General features: G+C 46.1%; 1 protein-coding gene across 3 annotated transcripts in view; it reads left to right on the top strand.

Moving 5' to 3' along the window:
- The first annotated feature begins 7,440 nt into the window (after positions 1–7,440).
- The window catches only part of SHISA7 (shisa family member 7), a 33,487-nt gene continuing 13,625 nt past the window's right edge, over positions 7,441–27,302 (top strand). The window contains exons 1-3 of one of the 3 annotated variants that reach the window (XM_081886142.1): positions 7,441–7,757; positions 22,187–22,826; positions 24,448–24,602. In XM_081886142.1, the coding sequence (XP_081742268.1) occupies positions 22,279–22,826; positions 24,448–24,602 (703 nt within the window). In that variant the 5' untranslated portion in view covers positions 7,441–7,757; positions 22,187–22,278. Of the gene's footprint in view, positions 7,758–19,157; positions 20,265–21,359; positions 22,827–24,447; positions 24,603–27,302 lie in introns of those variants that run through there. The other 2 variants (XM_081886143.1, XM_081886144.1) reach the window with 2 other exon arrangements.

Here is a 27,302-nt window from a genome sequence, read left to right as displayed (position 1 = left end):
GAACTCTGGGAATTGTAGCCCTGTGAGGGCAATAGGGGGTCTCCTAGCAACTCGGCACGCTTAACCAACTACATCTCCCAGAAATCTTTGGGGAAATACCTGGTTGTTTAAAGTAGTATCATACCGGTAGTTTTGTCAACATATGTGGTGTCAATGTGGGCAAAGTTCTAGGTAACAGGTTCCTCTCCCTGATTAGGAATACCACCATGTTTCCCCCCCAAGCCGTGCGCTTGTACTTTTAATAGCTGCAGAAATTCAACTGAGGGTTTTTTTAACCATCACTGTATCTCAGTTTCTTCTGCTTCGACTGCCATTTGGAGCTACCCTCAGTGCTCGGTTCCAGAACTAACTGTGTAGCAATAATAAAGAGAAGGTAGTCTCTGAGCATGCACGGTCTGCATTTCCCTCCTCAATGAGTAACGCACCCAGCAGCCTGCATGCATCTGGGGCAGGGGTTTTCCAGGCAGATTTCAGCCCCAGCACTGCGTTTAATTACGACTCATACAAGTAAGCATTGGTTGACACTGGTTGACAGCCCACCCCACCCCAAATGTTCTGCAATGTTTTGATTCTAGCACCAGGGAGCTTCTGTGCCCTCCTGCCAGATTTCCCTAATTACCCAAAGAAGCCAACATCAATTGGCAGAAATTCTGATCTGTTGCCAACCGGGAAATGGAGGGAGCCAAGAGATATTTATGCCAGTCACGGAGTTGGCGTGAAGACTTAGAAAGTGAGAGAGAGAAAGAGAACACACATGTAGAAGGAGCAGATGGGGACACTGGGGAATAGCGAGGGAAGAGGGATACACCACGGGTCGTTCCTAAGAGCCATTATTTGTTCCCTTGGTCTCTGCGGATGCTATGAAACAGTCTCCATCATCGACAGGGATGTCACAGGGCTGGGTGCCTACAGTGTACTGCAGCCTTCACAGAAACACTCTTCCGCATTTTACAGGCCAGGAGGTAGGAGTCCACTTTCCCACACAGAAGGCTGCCTTATACAGATGCAGACCAATGGTCCAACTGCATAGACACCATACCTTTAAAGCACCCCCTCCTCAAAGAATTCTGGGAACTGTAGTTGGTTAAGGGGGCTGGGTGGGTGAGCTGCAGCTCCCAGGATTCTTTGGGAGGAAGTTATGTGCTTTAGAATCATAAAATCATAGAGTTGGAAGAGACCACAAGGGCCATCGAGTCCAACCCCCTGCCAGGCAAGAAATGTCTGGTGTGTACACAGGTGGCATTAACTGTTGAAGAAGGAAATGCGAGAGTCAGAGGCTCCCTCTATTGGCCTGGCTGAGACACCAATTGTCATTTGGCACCTCCTCCCGCCCCAGAACAGCCCCCCCTTTCAACCATTTTTTAATAACAGTTATGTAACTTTATTAGGAATTGATATCTGAAGTTGAATTACAAGTCCTTTGGAACCTGGCAGAGGGGCAATTTAACTAAAAGCACTCAGGCTGGCAAAATGTCTAACGCTTCAATACTGGAAAGTGAAGTCTACCTCCCTGATGGAAGGTTTTCCTGTTTCTTGTTGCAAGGTTAATTGGTGTTCCTAACACATATCCAGTGTGATTGATGGGTATTTTGTCATTTTGCTATTTTGTATTGTATTATATTGATGGATAGATGGAGTGATTGTATGTGTTGTGCATTTATCGTACCTTCTAATCTTTTGTATTAACAAGTTTTCCATAGCTGTGGGAACATTTGAGCGAAAAAGCAATATCCAAATAAACTGTAACACAGAGCTTTCCAAACTTTTCATGTTGGTGACACACTTTCTAGACATGCATCATTTTGCAACACAGTAATTCAGTTTTACTAGCAAACCGGAGATTAAACTAACCCCTTTCCAGCCCCGGGAGGAGCGCGGGGAGTGTTTGCATGATACACCTAAATAATAATAATAATAATAATAATAATAATAATAATAATAATAATAATTTAGTATTTATACCCCACCCATCTGGCTGGGTTTCCCCAGCCACTCTGGGTGGCTTCCAGCAAAATATTAGAATACAAAAACACTGCAGCCGACACACTAACGTGTCGCGACACACAGTTTGGAAAGCTCTGCTTTAACATGACTCCCCTGCTGTAAGTGTGCAAATGATAAAGTGTGCATGTATACTTGTTCATTTACTTGTCTATCCTTCCTCTTTGATCTAGAACAGCTTTCCCCAACCTGGTGCTCCCCAGAACATTTTGGACTACAATCCAACCAGCATGACCAATTGTTGGGGAATTTGATAGTGGAGAATAGACTCCAAAACATTTGGAGGGCACAATGTTTGGGAAGGCTGATCTGGAATTATTTCCAAGGTGATTACGTAACATCTAATTACATTAGGGCTGTGTCCAGTCCTCTGAAATTCATTACAGCATAAATCAAGGGTGGGGAAGCTGTGGACGACCAGATCCTGTTGGAACTTTAACTCCGATCATTCCCTTTTAGCAGGGCTGTCCTAAGCATATGTGGCCCCGGGGTGCAAAGATCCACCCGGTGCACCCCCCAGGTTGCCCAGTCCCAGGCATGCAGGAGGGCGGAGCCAGCCTGCCACCTTAGCGTCTTGCTGGCTCAGTTGCCCCCGAACTCATGGCGCAGAGCCGCCCAGTGACGTAGCATGGGTTGTCAGCACCCGGGGCAAGGCAAGTAATTTGCGCCCCCTAACCCGTGGATTTGCGCCCCCTAACCCTAAGATGTTGCGCCCGGTGCAGCCGCCCCCCCTGCACCCCACACGCTAACCCACTGGAGCCGCCCGCAGCAAAAGAGCCCACCACGGCGCTCTGACTGATGGGCGGGCTCTTCCCCGAACTCAACTTTTGGGTTCCGGACTCTCGACCTGGCACCCCTGAGAGGTCGGCGCCCAGGTGCCCCACACCCCTAGCGCCTATGGGTAAGACGGCCCTGCCTGTTAGCATGGCTAAGGGTCAAGGATGGTGGGAGTTGCAGTCCAGCAACATCTGCATGGCTACAGCTTCTTCATTCCTGTCAAAAAATACAGTTACAAAACACCCCTAATCTCTGCCGAGCAGTGACATGATTCCAGAGCGTTCCAAGTGCTCGCCCAGGGTTTGTGTTTAAATTGGAGACTAGGTGCAGCAGAGACTGCAGTGTCTTTATAAAATATGGTTTATTCACACATATTTACAACCTGCGTCTAGATGGAGAGAGACCGTTGTTGCTCCCCTAACAGCAGCAAGCAGAGAAATCAGCCATGCTACCTGTCCCCCTGCGTCATGGCTTCTCCTCAGCCCTGCATGGCGTTTTCTTACTTCCTCCTTCTTCCCAGAACTACTTGTGGAAATATTTCTTTCCCCTTCCAGCATTGCCCACTGTCACCTTGGCAACGTCCCCCTTTGTGCTGAGGAGAGGGTCTTACTTTTTTGCAGCTGGCTTATCACTACGAGGCTGGTCTCACGAGGAAGCTAGCTAGTGCTATTTCCTGCCCTTGCTAAATTCATAAATTTATGAGTTTACTCAAATTGTAACCCTTTTCTGAATCAAGAAGTTGGGGGGGGGGCTTTTCCGTCGTCCCCCCAAGGGCATTCACCCTGTTGTTTGTGGCGAAGCAGAGGAATCTATATTCTAGACGAAAAGCAGGGTTCGGCAGGCTAAGGAGAGACTAAATTTTATAGGAGATAGGAATTACAGGTTGGGGGTCTGGGTGGTGGTATAAGTTTGTTCCCATACATATCCATAGTTATATTTCTTTATCATGCATCATTATTATACTTGACTACTGTATTCTATACTAGCTGCCTAGGAAGCTGAATGTGTGTTGGGGAACTACTGTTGCCTATGCTCTGGTAACCTCAGGGTTAGATTACTGCAATGCATTATACATAGGGCTGCCTCTAAAGATGGTTTGGAAACTTCAGCTAGTGCAGAATTCAGCAGCCAGGTTGCTCACCTGAGCAAGGCGGTTTGAGCATATTACACCGACCTTGGTCTGACTGCCCTGGCTACCACTTAGTTTCCGGGCCCAATTCAAAGTGCTGGTTTTGACCTATAAAGCCTTAAACGGCTCAGGACTGCAATACATCAAGGACTGCCTATATCCATATCAACCTACCTGGACCCTGAGATCATCTTCTGAGATCCTTCTTCGTGTGCCTCCTCCTCGAGAGGTCCAAATGGTGGCAACACGAGAATGGGCCTTCTCTGCAGTGGCTCCCCCTCTGTGGAATGCCCTCTCTAGGGAAGTTCACCTGGCACCTTCATTATTCACCTTTAGGCGCCAAGCAAAAACATTTCTTTTTAACCAGGCCTTTGGTTGGTTTGATTGACATCCTATGCCCTTTCAAAATGTGGGGGGGGGAGTTTGGGGGTGTTATTGGGTTGTTGTTTTTTTGGTAATGTATTTTGTGGGTTTATATTTTTATTTTATTTTGTGAGATCTCTGGGTATAGGGAGGAATATAAATTCTATTATTCCTCCCTATTCTATTCTATTATTATTATTATTATTATTATTATTATTACTACTACTATACTAGTAGTAGTAGTAATAATAATAATAATAATAATAATAATAATAATAATAATAATGGAAGAATGGTAGCTCAGTGGTAGAGCATCTGCTTTGCATGTAGAAGGTTTCCAACTTCAATCCCCAGCATCTCCAGGGAGGGCTGGGAGAGTCTCCTGTCAAACTATGGAGAGTCGCTGCCATTCAGTGCAGACAGTTCTGAGCTAGATGGACAAATGTCTTCAGTGGCGTAGCATGGGGGGTGCAGGAGGGGCCGGCCGCACCGGGCGCAACATCTGGGGGGGGGCGCGCTCGCACTCGCAGCTCTCTGCCCAAGTGCTAAAATCCACGGGTTAGGGGGCGCAAATTACTTGCCTTGCCCCAGGTGCTGACAACCCACGCTACGCCACTGAATGTCTTGATTCAATATAAGGCAGCAGGCTGTGAAATGATTCACAGTTTGTATCCCATATAAAGTATATGGATCATTGTTGGAGGTCCTGCTCCATGTTCCCCTGCCTTCTGAAGTGAGGCAGGTGGTTATGCGGGACAGTGTCTTTTCTATGGTGGCACCTTGCACATTCCCTCCCAATGAAGTTCACTGGGTAGTCTCTTCTCTGCTTCTGAAGGCAAATGAAAACCTTTCTTTTTAGGAAAGTCTTTGGAAGAAAGTCTGTTCATTGAGCTGTGTTGATGGCAGAGTATTGTTGTCTATATACTGTTATTGTTTTCATATCGTTGGTACTAATTGGTTAAGTTTTATTGCAATTGAACAACGTTGAAAATTGTCGCCTTTTGTACACAAATACATAAGAAGAGCCCTTCTGGATCAGTCCAGAGGCCTGTCTGCCCCACCATCTTGTTTCCTAAAGTGGAAACATTTTTAAAATATAGAGAACCAAGGCAGAGAAAGTGGAGCAGACATAAAACATTTAATTGCTTAATACTATAATCTGCCTTGGATATGTTGAGATCTAGAGTAGGTTATATACTAACGGAGTGGTGGGAAGCCTGTGGCCATGGGCATATATCAGAGGGGCAAGGGATCTACTTTCCCTCCTTGGATAAAACCTATAAAGCTCAGGACCACCCGAGCTTCTCCCTGCAATCATTACTTGAGGACCTTCTTTGGGAGCCTCTCCAACGAGAGGTCCAGAGGGTGGCAACAAGGAAACAGGCTTTTTCTTTGGTGGCTCCCCACTTGTGGAATGCTCTCCCTGAGGAGACTTTCCTGGCACCTTCATTACATATCTTTAGGCGCCAGGTGAAAACATTCCTATTCAACCAGGCATTTAGCTGATTAATATTCTGTGGCCTTTTAAATGTTTCTGTGGGAGAGCGGAGGGCTTTGTTTAGTTTAGTTTTTGTTTCTTTACTCACTAGTGTTTTCATTTTGTATGTTTATGTTGTGAACCGCCCCGTGATCTTTGGAGGAAGGGTTGTATACAAATTCAATAAATAATCTCCAGATCCCCCACTTTCATGTAAAGACGAGAGATATTTTTTGTTTAGTATTTGGAGAACCTGAGATATAAGGCAAAATGTACAGGCGCTATTTTTCTCTTTTTTTTGTGGGAAATTAGCCGGCTCCCCCTTTCTGTGCTTTACTCCCCACCCCAGGAAACATTTCTGCGGACACCCATGCCTATAGCTCTCAAGGTGTGATTCAATGGGCCCCAGTCAGCATGGTCAGGGATATGGTTCTGCAACATCTGCAGAGGAAAGGGCTGCCCAACTTTGCATTAGCAAGTAGGCAGCTGTGCAAAGAACCCATACCATACCCTGTGGCAAGCAGTGTGGTCCAGCACAGCGTCCTTCTTAAAGCTAGAACTGTTTGAGGATAACGAGGAACAGCAGGACAGAGTGGGGCATAGGTAAAGGTAAATGTAAAGGTACCCCTGACCATTAGGTCCAGTTGTGACCGACTCTGGGGTTCCGGCGCTCATCTCGCTCTATGGGCCGAGGGAGCCGGCGTTTGTCCGCATACAGCTTCCGGGTCATGTGTCCAGCATGACTAAGCCGCTTCTGGCGAACCAGAGCAGCGCACGGAAACGCCGTTTACCTTCCCACCGGAGCGGTACCTATTTATCTACTTGCACTTTGACGTGCTTTTGAACTGCTAGGTGGGCAGGAGCTGGGACCGAGCAACGGGAGCTCACCCCGTCGCGGGGATTTGAACCGCCGACCTTCTGATCAGCAAGTCCTAGGCTCTGTGGTTTAACACACAGCGCCACCATTATGATAAAACTCAGCCCTTGCTCTCCCATATCATGCAATGGGCAGCTGCCCCCCTCAAGTAAAACAATAGAAATACTTAACTAACTGACCAATCACATCGGTTCTGCCCCCCTAACAAAGTCCTGCCCCCCAAATCCTGGCTACGCCCATGCATCCTGCTCTCTCTTCTTGTACCTGCTTAAAAACAGGAGCTTTGGGGGTGGGGATCACAAAAGGAAAGGGAGACAGCCATGCTGTCCTCCCTCTATAATTCCTGCATGTACAAAAATATGATGAGCAGCTTAGTCTCTTCCTACTACTGGAGCAGAGTTACGACTCCTGGGTTACTTTAGGAAGCGCAGGGCAGTGAGGTCTGTCAGCCAGAAGGACTCCTAGGTTCCTTGAGCAAAGCGCCCTGGAGTCTAGTGTATTGAACGGGACAGCAACTAGGAGGCACTGCACAAACTTTGCCCCTCCTTTTCTAAAGCAAAAAGAGAGAGAGTCAGAAAGAGAGAAGTGGATGAAGTAGTGTCTTTGATTGGCAGCTTTTCCAGTCCAATCCCGTGCTCCTGCATCCCACTCTCTTTGCCCCTTCTTGGCGCTGGATGCTCGCTCTTTTTGTTAATGAAAGCTCTTCCCACTCACCCTCTTCACTCTTCTGGGACTTGAAAGCAGTTTGGAGGGAGGGGCACAGGTTTGGGTGAGGGGCTGTAGTCACCCACCGAGTCCATCTCCTCCGCCAATCAAAACAGCTCCCTGCTTGCCAGCCAGCCAATGGAATTCCTCAAGCATCATATCTAATTCATCCATTGCGTTTCCTTTCCCAGAGTGGAATTCTATTTTTTAATAGAAAGTACCCACTTTTTGAGGTGGGGTGTGTGTTTTTTCTATGAAGGAAAATTAAAGATTTCCTTACTGAAGGTGGAGAAGAACATCTGGACTTTCAGGTGCTCCCTTCACAAACAGAAAAAAAGATTTTGCCACTGACGTCTTGCAGCAATTTTTTTTTAAATCAGGATCAACAAGGGAAGTATTTTGTATGGGATTTTTAAAAACAGATCAAGGTAAGCAGTGGATTTATGCAACTTGCTATGAGGCAAGCTGTATATTTTAGTTACCTGGGCTGGGTGTTCCAGATGAAGCTAATGAGACTCCAGAAGGTGGTGCTGGCAAGTGCCTAGTGAGGATGGATAAAAAAATAAGCATCTTTTGAAAGAGTATGTGCATGTATATTATATATAGTTATGACTTTCAGGCTCCCCCCCCAAAGATTTAGGATTATGCGCATGTGTGTTTGTGTGTTTTGAAAATAGACATTTTGGGCTCAGAATTTACCGCATGTACCACATCTGTGAAATACGAATAGATCTGTTGTTAAAATTTATCAATAGGGTTTTTTTTGGGGGGGTGGAGTGGGGAGAGAGTTAAGCATTCCATGCTGTAAAAGAGCTGTTGTGCTCTGTAGTTTGTTCAGCACCCTCTCTGCCCCAGGCAAGAGCACCCTGCTTTGAATATCAGGTGGAATGGGTTGTGCTGGAATTCAGATGAAAAATGGCATTGCTCTCAGGGTGGTGTGGTAGAAAGGTTTGTGTGTGTGATGAAACACTCACTTTGCGACTGAGTTTAGCTGTGCATATGGGTTGTTGCAGCATGCGTGTTTTGTGATGCTGCTGGCTTGTGAGAACAGTGTTTTCTGCCCCTTTAGTTGAGTTTGTGTATGAGCGCACACATGCTTTGGACTCTTTTGGTGCAGCACTTCTCTGGTTTATGAGCCGAGCCTGTGTATGTGTGTGACATGGAGGATTTTGTGTGCTGCTGTTGTATGGTCAAAACTGTGTGCTTCTGTAAGGTCTGTGTGTGTGTGTGTGTGTGTGTGTGTGTGTGTGTGCTTGCGCTTTACTGCTGCAGCTCTGGGCATGTGACAGTGCCTTTGTGTGTATGTGCGTATCAAGTCATAGACTGTGCATTACACTTCTACCTTCTGCTTCTTGAGTGTGGCAGCTTCTGAGTGCGTTACTCTGTGTGTGCGTGCGTACAGCTTCCCTTCTGACTGCTTCTGTCTGAGTGGGATTATGTATATTCCTATCACATTTATACACGAGAATTGCTCGCCTGCTTCTTTCTCGCCCTGCTTTCATATCTCTCTCTCTCTCTCTTACATGCACACTGAATGAAGATGATATAAGCTGACTCTTCTGATATTTCACCGGCTGGCAAAGCCAGCACAAATTAACCACAACGCTCCCTTTCTTACCAATCCTCTCCCCGCACCCCATATCATGCTGCCGCACTGCACTTCTGCCTGGATCGACAGAGGACAGATCCAGCAGAAAACAGGTGTCGGGTGCGAGTTTGTGATGCCCATATGAGGATGTTCACATGTGGGGCAAATAACGACTGTGCCTTTGTGCGTCAATATGCGTTTTTCTGGGTGTTTTGTTGGTTTGTGTAAGGATTAGCTTTATATATGCATGAGATCCAGTAAGGACACGTGTGTATCAGGCGTATATGCTCATAAGTCTCTCTGTGTGTGACAGAACAAATATATGTATGTGCGAATATGGGTTGGATTGCAAACGCATGCATGAAAGTACAATGCACATGAAAGGAGCTTGTTTATGTGTGAAGTGCTGGTTAGGTGCAGCATTTCACAACTAGGTGGAAATGTACATATGTTTCTGAGCCTGCATACTGAGGGATGTGGTGTAGCTAATGTGTGTGGATGAAAGGGAGAGTGGTGTGTGTGTGTGTGTTTGTGTGTGTGTGAACACAGGAGGTGAAAAGCACACACAGAAATGGCAGCCTCTTCCCCACCAGGTTCTAGGGAAGCAGACAATGAGTCTAGATAGGCCTGTGCCCACTCACAGGTGTCTGGTGGTGGTGAAATCTCATAGTCGGCGGTGGGGGTGGGATTGTAACAGAAGGTACATGGGGGCACTCCAGGTAGTCTGCTTGGAAGGGTGCGTGTGAGGAAGGATGCGTAAAGAGAGAGAGAGAAAGAGAGATTGAGGCTAGATAGGAGAGGGTATATGAGGGAGGGAGAGGGTGATATGATGCGGTAAAATGATAGAATGAGGCACTTTAAAAGAAAGGAGGAGAGAGCTAGCTTGCTAACAGAGACCAAGGAATTGAGGAAGGCATGGTAACATGCACAGAGTTTAGCTATGCCTTTTAATTACACACACACAGATATACCACGGACAAGGTGCAAAAGATGAGCTATGCTAAACAGCCATTTCCGCGCTCGCTCCCAGCCCCCTGCTCTTTAAATCTTCCTGGTGGTATTGCCCCAGGAAAGGGGGGGGTTGTGGTTTTGAAGGAAGGATGGTGATAAGGGGGAGGAGAGAATGGTCTCTGCAGTTTCCATGGCAATGTTGCCATGGAAACAGCAAGGCTGCCTGGATCCCGTCAGATGAATGAGAACCCGTCACTGGGGGGGGGGAGGAAGTGGGGAGAAGGTTAGATTTGAGGGGCTGCCTGTCGTGGCCAGGCATTGGTTTGATGAGAGATGTTTCGTGTAATATATGTATCCTTTAGGCTCAGAAGTGAATACCTGTACACTCTAGGGAAGGGAATTGGATCATGGGGTCTTGTGGGTTTGAGAAACTTCTGGATCTTGGACTCTGAGGTCCGGTGGTGGTGAGGAGTGTCCCTTTGGCTGGAGCTGAGCACTCAACAGATAGGGAGTCATGACAATGCTTTGTAACTGCTTCCATTTTTTTAGCCATGCATTCCAATATTAGGTGTATTGACAATGTAAAAGTACAGTTGGAGGCTGGCAACATGCAGGTGGATGTTGTGTGAAAGAAAAAAATCGGCCATTCATTACAGCCAATTTGACCGCAGACACTTGTGGGTCATATGGTCAGTATCATGCACAGCATTCTGGGTAGTTTGCTCATAGACATTGCCCCCAGTTCAATCATAATGCCTGCCCGACAGTAAATGCTCCCTCATCTCCCAGGTACCTCAGGATATATGAGTTAAATTCATGCCAAGCAATTCCTCGTTTCATCACTTTCCTACATCATTACAACCATCTCAGGGGCACAGGCCTGTGAGCAATTGCCCACTGTCGGTCAGTGACCAGATTTAGAACAGAGATTTCTGAAGAATTACGTATTCTTTCTGGCAGCATGTGTGGAATGTCAGCCATGATGGAAGCAAAGATTTCTGGGTAACTGGTTCTGACAACAGATGACTTCCCTTCCAGGGCTATGCTGAGAGTCATTCGTAGGATTTACTTTGGACTTGCTTTCGGTAGAGAAACTACCAAATAAGCTGGAAAGCAAAACTGCAGACTTTAATTAATCAAATTAGTAGATTAGATTACTCAACTAAAGTTTTAGTTGGGCCTGATTCACATATGCACACATTAATATGGCAGCTGCTTACAAGCCCAGTTCCAGTGTGCAAAAAGGATTGACCATTATCTGAAGTTTCTGGTTGGATAAGGATTCCATTTCCTCTGTGTTGTTGCTGAATAAATAACACAAGCTGGAGAACTCTACGCTGGTGTTAAGGAAGTGTGGTATACTGAACATATATTGTACCCAAATACTTAACACTGTTTGGGAATTTGTTAGCAACTTGGACTCACTCTTTGGTGCTCAATACCATGATTGCCACCCTACTTTTTAAAGCATACTTGTGGGTACAGTGGAGATTCTAAAATGTCTTAATGACGATGTGCATGGAATGAGTACAGTAGTTGGTAGTTACTCTGGATAACAAAAATCACAAGATTATGATCTTGTATGCATCTTCTCATCTAATCTAGGGCGGTAAATCTCTTACTATTTTTCAACAATCCAACCCACCCCCCACTTGCATCTGGCTATCATTGCTCTTGTATGTACAGCCACGAAAGTAATTAGCTAGCCTGCCTGCATATATCTAAGTTGGCCTAGAATTTTTTTTTAAAAAAAATGCTTTTATAAGATGTCTTGATCGCTTGAAGGCACTTCTGACTCGCCACAGGCGACCAGCTGAGCAGCTTTTTACCAGCTTGAGTTAAACCACTCCCCCCCCCCCCGCCCTGAATAATGCATCTTAATAGAACTGACTCCTTTCTATAAAAGAAAATTAAGGGATGTTCTCTCTGCCTCTCTCTTAATTTCTCATTTGAATAACTCTGACTTACAACCAGATGGAGAGGAAAAGATAGGCACCTGCTCCATGAAGGCAAAGGCACACAGTGAACTGCACAAAGGCAGACACATGTTTCCACGGACACACACAGCACATGGCTACACAGGCGAGGAAGAGAAAGGCAGGAAGGAAGTTAAGGAAAGATCACATATTGCGACGGACAGAAAGTTGGTATATAAAAATAGGAGGAAGTCCTTGAAACTGGGCAGAATCTTGCGCATCCACGCAATCGTACTGAAAGACAATAAATAACACACACTCCTAGGAATACCTGCAGAGCCGTAGTGCACGATGAAATGTAAATTTAACATATGCATAAGATGGCTAAGATCATTCACAGATATGCAAAACAACCTCCATCTCTTTCTTGCATACACACAGAGACTTCTATCCACACAGGCACTGAACAGACTGTTATAAATGCAAACTACAAAAACCCCTACACAGTCTAGCTGAGGGGGATTGGAAATCTGCATGGCTGTCATCAGACTGTAGAGAACAAAATGCAATTGAGCTGGGTGTTGGGGGAGAGAATTAAGTACTGTTTATTGTGGTCAAGGGGGGAAATCTTCAAAATAACAAGACATTTCTGTTCAACAGACCAAGGTTGGGCAGGTTAGACCCTGTGCATGGGACTGGGGCTGGGTGCAGGATATTGCAGTACCCTAAGCCAGAGATCCTTGGTAAGGCAAATGTGGGATGAGGTACATAATCTAATAGTGCCCCTGAGCCTTCTGAGAAATGCTCTAACCCTTCAGTCAGCACACCTTATCCTTGCATGCTCCCAGAGTCTTTGGCATGTGATATTGCATTCAGGAATGCAAATTCACTCTTGAAAATTTACTCACGTAACAAAATACAGCCTTTCCTGGTACATAGTATTAGGTTTTATTTATTTTCATTCTAAGCACAATAGTGGTCACAGTCTTGGCTCTATAGGCAGGGCCGGCCCTAACAAAGCAGAATGAGGCAGCTAACTCAGGCAGCTGGTTTTGGGTATAATGAAAGGGGCAGCAAATTGATTATTTTTACTGCATTTTTTTACTGTATTTTTACTGCCAAGCAGCATGAGAGGGGCCTGTGGGATGTTTTGCCTCAGATATCAGAATAGCTTGGGCTGCATACACACCATGCATTTAAAGCACAGAGAATCCTGGGGGAACTGTAGTTTTCCTCTTCACAGGCCTACAATTCCCAGCACCCTTAACAAACTTCCCAGGATTCTTTGCAACGTGCTTTAAATGCCTGGTGTGCGTGCAGTCTTGGATTGCCCTGGGTACTTCTGTGCACTTTCATCTGGCACCATTACGCCTCACACCATTTGCTGCCCTGTCTCTTCAGCCTGCCCAGTTCTCAGTATCCAACTGTGTAGACATGCCCTTTGGTCGCACGCAAAGTCAAACCAGCATTTGGCAGTGGGAGAAACAGGAAGTCTTCTAAAACGATGCCTGTTGCAAATGACACATGCATGCATCATATCTTTTCTTCTTTAAAAGTATTGTTGTGAGACGGCAGGTTCGTTTCAGGGTTATAGGAAGCTGCTGCCTTATACCAAGTTGGTTTCTTGGTCAATCTAGCTCAGTGTTGTCCACACTGGTTGGCAGCAGCTCTCAAGGGTTTCAGGAAGGGGGTTCTCCGAGCCCTACGTGGAGATTGAAATGGGCTCCTTCTGTGTGCATAGCAGATGCTCTACTGCTGAGCTGTGGCCTTTTCTCTTTTTACCCTACTGATGGTGTGTTGTTGCACCCATAATCTGGCTCACTGTGAAAAAAGCCATAAGAAGGGATGGAGATCAATAGCAGAGCACAAAGTCCCAGATTCATGCATTTCCAGATAGGGCTGAGAGATACTCTAGTCTGAAAGCCTGGAAATGTTGCTGCTACAGTGGTACCTCAGGTTACATACGCTTCAGGTTACAGACTCTGCTAACCCAGAAATAGTGCTTCAGTTTAAGAACTTTGCTTCAGGATGAGAATAAAAATCGGGCTCTAGCGGTGCGGCAGCAGCAGGAGGCCCCATTAGCTAACGTGGTGCTTCAGGTTAAGAACAGTTTCAGGTTAAGTACGGACCTCCGGAACGAATTAAGTACTTAACCTGAGGTACCACTGTACTGGCATTTTTCTTCCTAAACGCATTTTTGGACATTTGCTCTATGTTCTTTGCTGAGGAACCGGTGGGAAGAAGCTACCATCTGAGGGATTAGAACTGAATGTCTCCAAGTCAGAATTACCACTAAACATCATGGGGGGGGGGGGAAATTAAGTATCATTTTTCTTATTATGCAAATCTATACAGATTAGGCTGCAATCCTGTACACATTCATCTATGTCCTACTTAGAGGGTTTACATCTGAGTGCTCTGTTGGATCGATGAATTAAGTTGATCAGTTGACTAAAACAAATGCGACTTACTGAGACGCTGGCGACAGGCCTACTGTTTAAGCAGGATTTTCTCATATATGGGGGGCTGCCCTCAAAGACTGTAGGCAGCTGAAGTGAAAAGCTGCTACTACCACCCCAAAGAAATCAGAACAGTATCACGTTAGGCTTTAACTGGATATATGATTTCAGTCAGTTGTGTGCGTGTGCTTAGCTGATTTTTAGTTTTGCGTTATATGGCATGTTTTGTACCACGGGTCTTGGGTGAGCTACACGCTGAAGTGAAATAAACACCAGAAAAATCCCTACCCTTGTGAGTGCTAAGATGAGCCACCAAATAGGCAAAATCCATGCAGGAGACATGCCCCAGGAGGCCACAGCGGGGAATATGAGGTTTTATTCCGTTTTCATCCCCCACCATGCTGCCCCCTCTTTATTCACCCCGCTAGGTACCTGACAGGCCAGACAAATCCCCTTGAACCATGTCAGATCATTTTGGTTTCTGATAGCAAGAGACAGAGCCGCGTTCTCCCCTCGCCACAAACACACATGCACTTGCTGCTGCCACAGGCCTTTCACAGGCCTGTTACCTTGATGAAGTCAGTGAGACCACATGTTCCCAGCACACTGCAGTGTGTCACTGCCCCGGGGGGCTCCCTCACGCTCTGTCGAGGAGGTGGGCAGGGAGACAAGCAGCGGTTACATGAAAAAGGCCCCGGGGTTCAACAGAGAGGGAGATGTTCGCTGCACAGAGCGAAGTTGCGATGGTTGTAGCGAGGGATGTGTCATCAAGTCTCTGGGGTGGCCGTTCTCTGGCAAGGGGCTAATATACAGCAGGGTGGGTCTGTGGGAAGGTAGCGTTAGTATAGTATGTATGTATGTATGTATGTATGTATGTTTGTATTTTTACCCTGCTTCTTCCCCTGATGGGCTCAAGGCGGTTTGCAGATTAAAAATATGCTCTTGGTGAGCGCCCTCCATTTTTCATTTAACACAGATTTCTTCTTGGCAAACTCAGAACAAAAGGAAGAGGCCTGCTGGATCAGGCCAAAGGCCCACCTAGTCCAGCATCCTGTTCTCACAGTGGCCAACCAGATGCCACAATGGGAAGCCCACAAGCAGGACTTGAGTGCATCAGCACTCTCTGCATTTGGGATTCCCAGCAACCAGCATGCAGAGAACATTGTGGATGACACTGAAAGCCCGACAAATTCATTCGCCATGACTTTGTCTAATCCTCTTTTAAAGCTACTGAGGTTGGTGGTTATCGCTGTATCTTGTGGGAGCAAATCCCATAGTTTAATTATGCACTGGAATTCTTTCTTTCGTCTGTCCCGAATCTTACAACATTCAGCTTCATTGGATTGGCCTTGAGTTCTCGTGTTACAAGGGAGAAAATCATCTCTCTCTCTCCAATTGCTCCACACCCTGCAGTTTATACAGCTCTATCATGCCCTTTCTGCCTTTACAGTGGTACCTCGGGTTAAGAACTTAATTCATTCTGGAGGTCTGTTCTTAACCTGGAACTGTTCTTAACCTGAGGTACCACTTTAGCTAATAGGGCCTCACGCTGCCACCGCATGATTTCTGTTCTCATCCTGAAGCAAAGTTCTTAACCTGAGGTACTACCAGGTTAGCGGAGTCTGTAATCTGAAGGGTCTGCAACCTGAAGCATCTGTAACCCGAGGTACCACTGTAGCTAAGTAAAAAGCCCCAAATGTTTTAATTTTTCCTTTTGGTTACTCCAACCCCTTGATCATGTTGGTTGCCCTTTTCTGAGAGGATTTCTGTGAGCTCAGGCTGGCACAGGAGGACCTCCCAAACTGAAGCGCCTTTAGATCCCTGCTTAGAAATAAAACCACCTTTTCTATAACAGCTTTTGATTTTGGAGCTACTAATCAATGGCGTGGCTGTGTTTGGAATGCTGTGTACTTTTCTGCTCGCCTCATCTAAAAACGATATTGTGGTGCTAGAAAAGTGCCACCGAGATGATCAGGGATTTGGAGCAGCTTCTCTACCAGGAAAGGCTGTAGCTCTGTGACAGAGCATCAGCTTCGCATGCAGAGAGTCCGATCCCTGGTATCTCCAGGTTCAGATAGAGTTAAAGTATTCCCACCACATGCACCATTACTCTCGTTACAGAGCTGCCTCGTAGTTTCTTGAGAAATAGGGCTGTTTGATGCATTTCCCCCTCAAACAAAACTTCACTCCAAAAGGCAAAACTTCAAAAGGTGCAGTGAAATAGCCATTGCGCATGCATGGATGACATAGCAGCTTTTTGGATGCAAGTTCAGGGGTGTGTGGGTAAACCAAACAGGTCATGTGCATCAGAGGAAGACATTGCCGCCCTCTCTCTGGCGTGTGCAGCAACGTGCAAATGCGACTAGAAATGGGGGGGAGGGAGGGAACACCCTTGCTGTGTTTGAAAACACCAGTGTGTTCATAGTCTTAGTGTCTGGCGGTATTCTGGGTGCAGCGGAGGGGTGGGCGAGGGTCCCTTATCTCCACCCCCCACATAATGTAACGTATGCTGATGACCATTGAGGGATTTCCCAGTCCCATTAAATACCAGCTTCAGAGGAGGGATGTTCCCCAGGACTAGAGCCAGGGAGGAAATTGTTAAATTCCCCACTCTGCACATTCTGCAGATCGCAGTAATTATCACCTCCAGCTCATCCTATTTACGTTTAAAAAAAAACAACCTGCATGTTAAATGCAAAGACATGTGATGCGGATAATTACTATGGTGAGGGCATTTTACGTAGTGGCACGCTGGGTTTTGAAACAGACGTCCATGGCATTCCAAGGTGTTCCTCTTCCAGTCTCCACCCATGGGTTGATGCTGAATGTGCAGGTGGAAATGCCACCAGCAGAATGCCTGCCAGTGGCAGCCCATGGAAGGCTTTAGAAGGGGGTGCTCTGGCAGGGAGGAACTGGGTCAGCCTGGGATGTACAAGGTCCCAAGCCAATCCCTCTGCCATCACATGAGAGCATCAGACTTGATCTCTGAGCCTGAGTGAGCTGCCATAGCCATTTGCCTCTCCCCATTCCCACTACCCAGCCTGCAGAGGTGTGAATGCGGCCATGGCCCTGCCATTTAACGAGCTATGTTAAACTGATTTTCATTTGTGTTTTGTGTTTCAGCTTTTTAATTAATTCTCTATAGCTTTTATTGTTTTATATGTAATATTGAACATTTGTGTGTTTGTTTTCTGCTTTTCCGGCTGCCCAAAGAACCAAGGCGATTATATAAATGCAGGAAATAAAGGAAAGAGTATTCGGCGTCACATCTAATTTGGCCCACAGGTGCCCAGTTCTCTTCGTCTTCCCGATGCTTCTTCCCATTTGGGCAGAACTTCTTTTACTGCCACCTGTAGTGCTAACCATAACCTGTTGCCTGCTGGGCTCTTTTGAACTACAATACAGTACTATAATATTTGGGGTAGAAGAAGCAGCGTTTGAGGGAGCTTTGGTAGAATGTTGCCTTGGAGGGATGCCCTCTGCTTCGAAGCTCCACAAAGAAGGCTGCCCAGCTTATTGCTTGAAGAGAGTGGTACTCCTTGTTCTCTGCTCAAATGTGAAAACAGATTATTGTGTAGGAGAGCAGAATCATTAAGGCTAGCTTGAACACGGGAAAGAGCTGAATAGAAGGGAAAGTGGAAAGAGGAAGCTAAAATAAAAATCCCTAGTAATTTAGTATGGTTCTGCTGGCTGAGCATGATTGGGATGAGGCCATTTCCCTTAGGCGACAGGTTTGGGGATGCCATTCAGTGGGGTACCTGCCATTAGGTGGAATTAGTTGGTGGTGGCTGAGGCAGCTGATTTTGATACCACAGAAGGAGAGAACATTTATAGCTATTTCATTTATTATTACTGTATATTTATTCCTCTGCAGCTGCCGTGTGTGAAATGTTAGGCCGGGCGCTGCGTGGTGCCTTAGTATTCATGTGCACATTTTCGCATGCATGTGCACTGGAGACGAAATGTATCCATTTGAAGACTGATGTCTGCAGGACGGCAAATCGGTCAACTCACGCAAACAGAACTTTAACCCACCATCTGTAAAATGCAAAAAGGGGGGACGGGACAGATTTATCAAGAACAGACAGCAGAAAATTGGAATGCTTCTTCATAAAGAGGGATAATTGGAACAGGAGAATGCTGCTGGATCAGGCCAGTGGCCCATCTAGTCCAGCATCTTGTTCTCACACTGGCCAACCAGATGCCCATGGGAATCCCACAAACAGTATACCTGAGGGCAACAGGCACCCCTCCTGCGTTTTCCATCAACTGGTATTCAGAGTCCCAGGGTTGCCATACGTCTGGAAATTCCTGGACGTATATGGAATACTGCAGTCAGCAGCAGTGCCTGGGCGGAAATCGTTAAAAATGTCCGGGAAAATCCAGACATATGTCGGCAGACATATGCCAATTTTCCATAAAGATAGCTCAAAAAAGCTCAATAACTTTTCTGTCTGGATTTTTTCACTGTTTGAAATATGGCAACCCTAATTCAGACACATGAAGGCAGAGTATAATAGCCATTGACAGGACAGGCCAAGCTCCAGGTTTTGGGGGCCCTGATCAAGCTGCCCTCAGTCCGTCCCCCCAGGACTTATTAGTTGGTGGGCAAAATGCCTGTGGCAGTGTTGTCTTTCCCAATCCACATTCATCGGGGTGATGCCGGCATAAGATGGTGGTTCCAGTGAGTTCAGTCGTATGCATGCCTCAGCCACCCTGCCCATCCCACCTGAGTCACATCAGCAGCGGTGGGGGCAGCAGTCCTGTGGGGATGGACTCTGCTGGGGTCCCAGAGCCCCAGCATTCGCCCAAGTATGACGCATTGCTGACGCTGGGCTTGTGTGTGAAACGGCATGTAGTAAGGACTGGGGGGGCGGCAGCGGCTAGTGGGGGAGCTGTTGGGGAAAGGGAAATTTTTGCTCAATTCAGCACCAAACTGCTTTGCATTTTTCCCTTCCCCAGGCGGTAGCAAATTCCAAGGAGCCCTAATGGGGTCATTTGCTCTTGAATAAAAGAGAGAGCACCTGGAGACTTGAAGACCTCATTGTAACAATTCTGTTTATTTACAGATGTAGAGACTGAACAGGCATCACAGGGGGGCAGACCCAAGCACAGGGGCAGCTGGCAGTAGCCCTAAAGCAACCACGGCACCATGCCAAAGCCAGCTTCCTGTCTCAGCTTCTGATTTAAAGCACCAACAACCTGTTTTTATTGTGGTCCAATTGGAGCCTAGAGCCCTTTTTAGCTATATAGGGAGCTGCCCTGGAACAAGTCAGGCCTTGGCTCCATTACCTCTGTAGTTCATGCTCTCCCCTCTGCCAATCTGGTATTCTCCAGATGTTTTGTACCACAACTCAACATCTGTGCCAGCCAGGGATCATTTACTTTACTACTGCATGGAATTTGCACATCAAATTTATTTGATGCCTCGTGTTAATCCCACTAGCATACGCTATTCATTTACTTGATATTGGACTATATATTATTTCTGTTACATGAAGTTTTCATGGTTTGTTTATTACTTCCGTCATATATAGCCTTCATATTGGTTGTTCAATTTCACTGAGACTTAGTTTTGTATTAGTTTTGATACATAGGTCTTCCATTGTTTATTGGTGGTTATCTATAACTGTATTATGTAGGGAGGTTTGAGTCCACTGCCGTATACATGTTTTATCATCCATTTATCATTTTTGTCCTTTATTGGTTATTTTGTTTGTGTTATTGAGAGATCTCCTCTTTTACGGTTTACCAAGTCATAGTCTGAAAACATCTGGTGAGCACGAGACCCTTCTCCAGGGCTTCTCCTCAGGCAGAGATTTTCACCAGCACCTGCCACCTGGAGACAGGAAAGAATGTGTTTGGCCATGAAACTGTGGTCCCTCCTGAGTGGCTTTTCGTACAGGCTCAGCTCATCCCGAAACCCACATTCTTTCTCATCACGTCACAGCCCTCTGTGGCAGGGATTGTGAATCCTTTTCAGCCCAGGGGCTGCATTTCCTTCTGAACCGCTTGCCAGTGGTAGGTATAGCCAGAGGGAAAAGTGGATGGAACAAAACTTTACTTTGTTGGGTAGCCTAGTTTCTACACATACTCAACACGCCGTTCTCTAGCCTCCATCCAGGCAAGCAATAAGCACTTTCAGAATTCAAGGACACGTTTTAGGCAAAAATGAGGGTGCAGCTGGAGGTGGTGTGTGGATTAGGAAAAGCCTTGTGGGCCAGATAGAGAGGTCTGGAGGGCCACATCCCCCAGTGTTGATCTGTGTGATGAGATTCTGCATCTCTGCCTTTTTATGTGAATCTAGTAACATTTCTCAGAATGCTAACTTGGATGCTTTGGGGTTCACTTTCTTTGGCTTCCAGGACCTCATGACTCTCTGTCCTATTATCACTGGCGCTGACACATCTCACAGTCCCTGACTCCTCTCTCTCACACACTGGATTACGTGAATATTATGCTTGATTTATCTCTCTCTCTCTCAAACATAAGCTAGGAAACAATTATTAAGAATTCATCTCTCCAAATCAGTTTCATCTTTACTTTCAGTAAACCGGAGTACGTGCTGTTTTTAGGGGCTCAGAAGCAAAAAAGAGAGGGCTTCTGGAACTTTTCAATTGTGACAAAAATAAATAAAATACAACTAAGGGGGGGTGAGGGATGGGCTAATCTGCTAATTTTGGTATCTCTCATCTTTGCAACCTTAAATTCAGTTCTCTACGTTCCAACATCAGTTTGCAATTTTATAAAAAGAAGTCCTCATGGAAATCCATCAGCTTCTTAGTGTGAATTTCTCATTTTATATGCATATCTAGACAGCAGTGGGTGAATACAATTTGGGAGATTATGCTTAAACACAAACACACTCAAGGAAGTGCAGCAGGCAGTTAATCCTTATTACATACACAGCTATCTATCTATTGATTGTTCAATTATGGTGCCATAGTTTCCATTTATTTCCTATATGGAAGCCCTTAAAGCTTCTGATCAAATTTTAATAAAGTGCCCATATTTTCATCCATCTTATGAAGTGGGCTCCAAGTCTACAAAACCTTATGTGATAATAAATTGGTTAGTCTTTAAGGTGCCACGAGACTCATTTTTTTTCTGACTACAGTGTATATATGTATTATGTATAACTTATATAGGTATTGTTAGTGAGCTAGTTATCTCACTGACATTATATTTGGATTATCAGAGAGTTTCTTTAGTCTTTTTAATGATGTTGTTCTTATATTCTCTCTCTCTCTCTCTTTCTGTGTGTGTGTGTGCCAAAATGTTGCCAAAATTTTGAACTCTAGTTCAAAATAAAATTGTATTAATTAAAAAAAGAAATTAAGCCAAACATGATGCATAGTTAAATTATGAAATTCACTGCTGCAATAGTACTGTTTATTATTTAAATTTTTAGTTGCCTATTAACCTAGTCCTCTAGGCAACAATTTATGCCTACCAAAAACTAAAGTACAAGTCAAAACAGGTATGTTGCAGCATCGCCACATGAAAAATACAAACACATAAAAGGGGCTTCTCAAATCCCACTTGGGTAAAAATAGATTTAAAATATGCCTGAATCCATCCTTCAAAACACTGGCAGTCTGTAGAGCTCTTAGAAGAGAGCATTACACAGCTTAATGCTCACCATGGAAAAGCCATGAGCTGATAGTTTTTAGACAAATTCATGATGGATAACTCTATCAGCAGCTATTAGTTATGAGAGCCAGATGGAACCTCCATGGCCAAGCAGTGTATTTCTGAATCTCAGATGCCCGTGGTTGTGGTGGGGGATATGACTATCCAGCAGGGATGAGAGTGTTGCCTTCACATTCTTCCTGGGAAGCATCTGCTTGGCTACTGTGAGAAACAGGAACAGATGGGACCTCTTGTCTGATGCAGCAGGGCTTCTTTTCATGTTCTAACAATCTCGTTTGCATCTTTTGCAGTGTTTCTTCCTGGATCTCTTTTATAAGCTTTTTTTAAAAAAACATCTATCTGAACCCCAACGTTGGAGCTCCTCGGCACTCTCCCACCCACCATGTACCAGTTGCTGACAGTAATGCTGTACGCAGCCCTGGAAGCCCTGGGGGGACGCACTGCTCTGGCCGTCATCCAGGCCCAACATCACACAAACCAGAGCTGGGGCCTGCCCAACTTCCTGGCCCACCTGAAGCGCTTGACGTCATCCAGCAGCAACGCAACCACCGGCACGAGCCGGGTGCGGCCCTCGGAGACCTGCCAAGGCTACTACGACGTCATGGGGCAGTACGACGCGGCGTTCAACTGCACCACGGGGGGCTACCGCTTCTGCTGCGGCACGTGCCAGTATCGCTTCTGCTGCGAGGACCGGTCCAGGAGGCTGGAGCAAGGGAAGTGCCGCGACAGCCCGCAGTGGTTTGCCACCACCGTTGCCGGCACAGCCACCAACGGGCCTGATGTGCCAAATGGAAGCAAGCAGACGGGCAACAGCACCGTGTACGTGATCTGTGGGGTCATCAGCTTCACCTTAGCCGTGGGAGTCGGGCTCAAATTCTTCTTCAGCAAAGCCTCAAGGAGACCGCATGGAAGGGAGCTCAACGTGCCCAGGTAAAAAATGCAGGCTGCAAGGTGGGGTCAAAAGTTGTTCTTCAGCCCTGTGGCGAGAACCTGGCAGCATTTCAGCTGGACTGGGATTCTGTCCCCAGAATGGCTCCAGATTGGAATTCTGTGTCTCCTCGGAATTTTTGTAACAATTACTGTTCTAACACAGCTGTAACATTCTATTGATAGACCAATTTGCTTTAAAGCTTTATGTTCATGACCTTTTCATCGTCGTTGCAAAATCATGAATTACCTCCCCAAAGTCAGTTTCTTTTGCAAATTCACACTCAACAAACAAAATGGGTGGGTGACTTAATTGCTCTTGCCCCATAGTAGAACGCCTGCTGGTGTTTCCTACCAGAAACACTCTCTCTCTCTCTCTCTCTCTCTCTCTCTCTGGGATCAATGTCTTCAATTCCTGTGGCGTCTGTCCCTCTCACCACCAGCTGTCTCTCTCTCTTGCCTAAGCAGAGAGAACTCTTGGACTGGTAGTTCTTTAGAGGATGTTGTCTAGGGAAGAACAAACCTCTCTGATGAACTACAAGTCCTAATTTAACTGTACAAACACATATCCTCTGTTCTAGAGAAGGACCCGGGCCAGTAACTCTCTGTGCTCTAACACTGCATTGCACTAAAAAGGGATTGCAAATAAAACTCCATATCAGAATGCTGCTATACAAATCTATGGTGAGGCCACACTTGAAATATTGTGTTTAGAGGGCATTGTAGAACTAGAAAAGGCATGAGTTTCATTACATAATAATAATAATAATAATAATAATAATAATAATAATAATAAAGAATCAATTTTTTTTAAAAAAAATAAAAGAACCTGGAGTCATCAAATGAAGCTCAGAAGATTCACAACAGACAAGAGGAAGTATTTCATACAGCACACAGTTAAACAATGGGGTTTGCTGAGTGATGTGGTATTGGCCCCCAATTTGGATGGCTTTAAAAGGGGTTTTGGGACGCGGGTGGCTGAGCCTAGGGCTTGCCGATTGGAAGGTCGGTGGTTCGAATCCCTGCAACAGGGTGAGCTCCCGTTGCTCAGTCGCAGCTCCTTCCAACCTAGCAGTTCGAAAGCATGCTAGTGCAAGTAGATAAATAGGTACCACTCTGGCGGGAAGGTAAACGGCATTTCCGTGCCCTGCTCTGGTTTCACCAGAAGCGGCTTAGTCATGCTGGCCACATGACCCGAAAAACTTCCTGCGGACAAACATCGTCTCCCTTGGCCAGTAAAGCAAGATGAGCACAAGTGGGGAGAGCTCTCTTGCCCCCCCCCCCCGCCAGCACCTGGGGCAGAGTTTTTTGGCCGTAGGGGCAACACTGAAACTAAGGAGAAGCAACTGCCACCCCCTGGACAAACCTCCACTGAATCATGCTATACTGTAAAGATACTAAGGTGGAATATAGCTCAGGTGGTAAAGTATGAGACTTGGGGTCGTGGGTTTGAGCCCCATGTTGGGCAAAAAGATTCCTGCTTGGCAAGGGGTTGGACTTGATGGTCCTTGTGGTCCCTTCCAACTCTACAATTCTATGATTTTATGAATGAAGTGCCTCAATCCAGCCCAAACACGTGCCTTGTTGTCCCTTTCACTAACACTTCCTTTCTTTTCCTGGCCAGAGCACTGGTTGACATTCTCAGGCATCAAGCAGGCAGCAGCTCGTGCTCTGAACGCAACAACAGCCTTGTCATTAACTCAAACTTCCAAGACAACGGTTCAGCTCGTCCCCCGAAGAACCTGTACAACACAGTGAAACCGTCCAAAAGCAGCCATGGTAAGAGAGGCAGCAAACCGCAGGCAGCCTGACAAGGCGAGTGATGGCTTAAGATTGCTAAATCCCGGATCAGCTACCAACCTTCCCCAACAGCTTGATCTGCAGAATTTTTTTATTAGAATTCGAGGAAGGATTTATTTAATATCATCCATCCTAATCAACACTGTCCCCATCTCTGAAAAAGCTTCACCCTGATTGAGTTGCTGTTAAAAGCACAAGTACAGGCCAGGATCTGTGTTTCTTTCTTTCTGGTCACTTGGCAACCTAAGTGGCGCATGGGGCTCAACTGCCAGGAGGGTGACTGTGCTAAAGGAAAGAAAGTAAGGGACTCCATGGGGGGAGGTGCCATGGGGAGCAAAAGAGATGGGTTCTCTTGGACTGTATAACCAGGTGCTTGACCTCCAACCCCTTCTGATGGCAGCATCATGGCTTAAAAGAGATAATAAGCCAATACCTTGGCTTAATCCAGTCATAGACAAAGTCAGCCTTCCAGATGTTCTGGGACTACAACTCCCATCATCCCTAGCTAACAGGACCAGTGGTCAGGGATGATGGGAATTGTAGTTCCAAAACATCTGGAGGGTTGAGTTTGTCTATGCCTGGCTTAATCAATAGTGTGTGAGTGCACTGAATATCTAAGTAAGATTATTTGGATGTAACACCAAAACTATGGTTTGTAGAACCCCAACCAAGGCTTTGTTATACTGTATGAACTAGCGCTTTCCAACAAATCATGGTTTGTGAGTGGCAGCCAGATCAGAACCTGAAATCACAAGTTTACAAACCGGTGATTTGGTGTCACATCTGAATCAATGACCATGGTTACGTTGTTCCACTCTCAGAGGCTTCAGTGTGGGATAGCATCCAGAAATATTGAGGAAAGTGGAGGAGGGAAGGGAATTGCATAAACTATGGTAAATCTTGGAACACCAATTATGGTTTGGAGTCTCAGCTAAAGTTAGCACAAACCATGGTTTCATGATAATGTATGTGCCAACCCCCATGAGGAATCACTTGGGAACTCCCCTTCTCAGCCCTCTGAAGCAAGGAATGCCATATAAATGTAACAAAAAAAATGTCCTCCCAAGCCAGCAAAACTGGGATCAAGAACAGGGCACCTTTAAAAGAGGTGAAGGCCTCACACCCCATTTTCCAACTGCAGCCTGAGCTGGCCTCTCCATGGACCCCAGGAATCTTCCTGTAATCTATCCCCTATTTTCTTTGTGATCTACTTCTAGCCCCTTCTCTTACTATTTTTGTTGGAATATGTTAACTCCTGCTCTTTGGAGTGTGTGTGTGTGTGTGTGTGTGTGTGTATTCTCAGCAGGAATTAAGCTGCAAAAGCTTGTGGGGAAACAGCCTGTTTGCCATAGCAACTGGTTCTAGCTGTCTGGCTGTCTTTGTGTCGGCTTGAAGATTAATATTAGGGTTGTGGGGGGAGGGCCTTAATGAGACATGAACTGTTTTCTTTCCAGGTAGAAAGAAAAGCCTTCAAGTGCTCAGGAGGTGCATTTGCAGTTTCCCTCTTCCCTGTTAAAGCTCCCTTCTCTCCCAGGAGCCCAGACACACCTGGCCTCAGTTATTGGTTTTAGTAGCAAACTCAGGGGTGGTGAGTGCCAACGAAGTTATAGGCAAAGCCAGGGCCACTGGCAAACAAAGGCATGTCAGCATGCTGGGGAGGGGCCTCAAGGTTTGCAGAAGTACAAACAATATTTTGGGGATGGGGAGCCCAAAGGCTGCACTTCCACTGCCCTCAACAGGGGGTAGTGAGAAAAGTGAAATGTCCTGTGTGGAAGGTATGGCTGGCTGGAACCTGAAACAACACAACTCCTTTTAGGAGGGAGGGTACACTGCAACATTTTGCTGCAGACCCTACTTGCCGTAGTAACAATGTAGTACTATCTTAATTGAGAGCCAGAGTGTGTCGGACTTTGACTGATTCTAATCCCAGCTCAATCTTGAAGCTCACTCACCTTTGGTCAACCATACTCTCCCAGCCTCACCTATTGCCAATGGTGGAAGTTGTAAGCCTTACAGATGGCATGGGCCTTCCATGGCACCTTCATGCCTAGATCCTCAAATGGCTGCAGAAACAGAGGGAAGGGGTTTGGTAGTCCCCAGATCCGTCTCCTAAATTTATTGGGCTCCAATGCCAGAAAGCCAGGCTGCCTTCTTCAACCTCTCCCTCCCTCCCAACCAACCCTCAAATAAAGCATGGTAGCCATGTATGTTCTATGAGAGGGGTGGGCAATTTTCAGGCTTGTAAGATCTCCTTTGTTTCTTTCACTACAGACCTAAGGTCCACCAGGTACAAGAAAAATGCTGATGATTAAGGAACAGGGTGCCTCTGAGCACATCACACAGTCCCAGGAATCTATTAACGGTATCAGGAAGACCAACCGTTCCACAGAAAAATCCACTCTTGGTCCCCCCCCCCCCAGCATTCTTTTTTAGTAGCTTAATTGGAAGGGTTTTGTTTTTTTAAAAAAGGTTTCTTGCTATTATTTGTCAACTGGGAGTCAGAGAGCCCTTGCTAAACTCCTGCAAAACCTCCAGTAGATCCTGATCTACCTTCTGCGCTGCCTTGCTCTACATAGCAGGTGGGGAGAATGCGGCTGCGGTCAGGTTCTGCTGGGAAGAGTGCAGTCGCAGTTGGGTTCTGCTTTTGGGCTTCCCATAGGCACCCTTGAGAACAGGATG

Source organism: Podarcis melisellensis (genome assembly GCF_964234715.1).
Source record: "Podarcis melisellensis genome assembly, chromosome: 13".
NCBI lineage: Eukaryota > Metazoa > Chordata > Lepidosauria > Squamata > Lacertidae > Podarcis > Podarcis melisellensis.
Note: the sequence above shows the minus strand (reverse complement) of the source record. Positions and strands in the feature narration are given on the sequence as shown.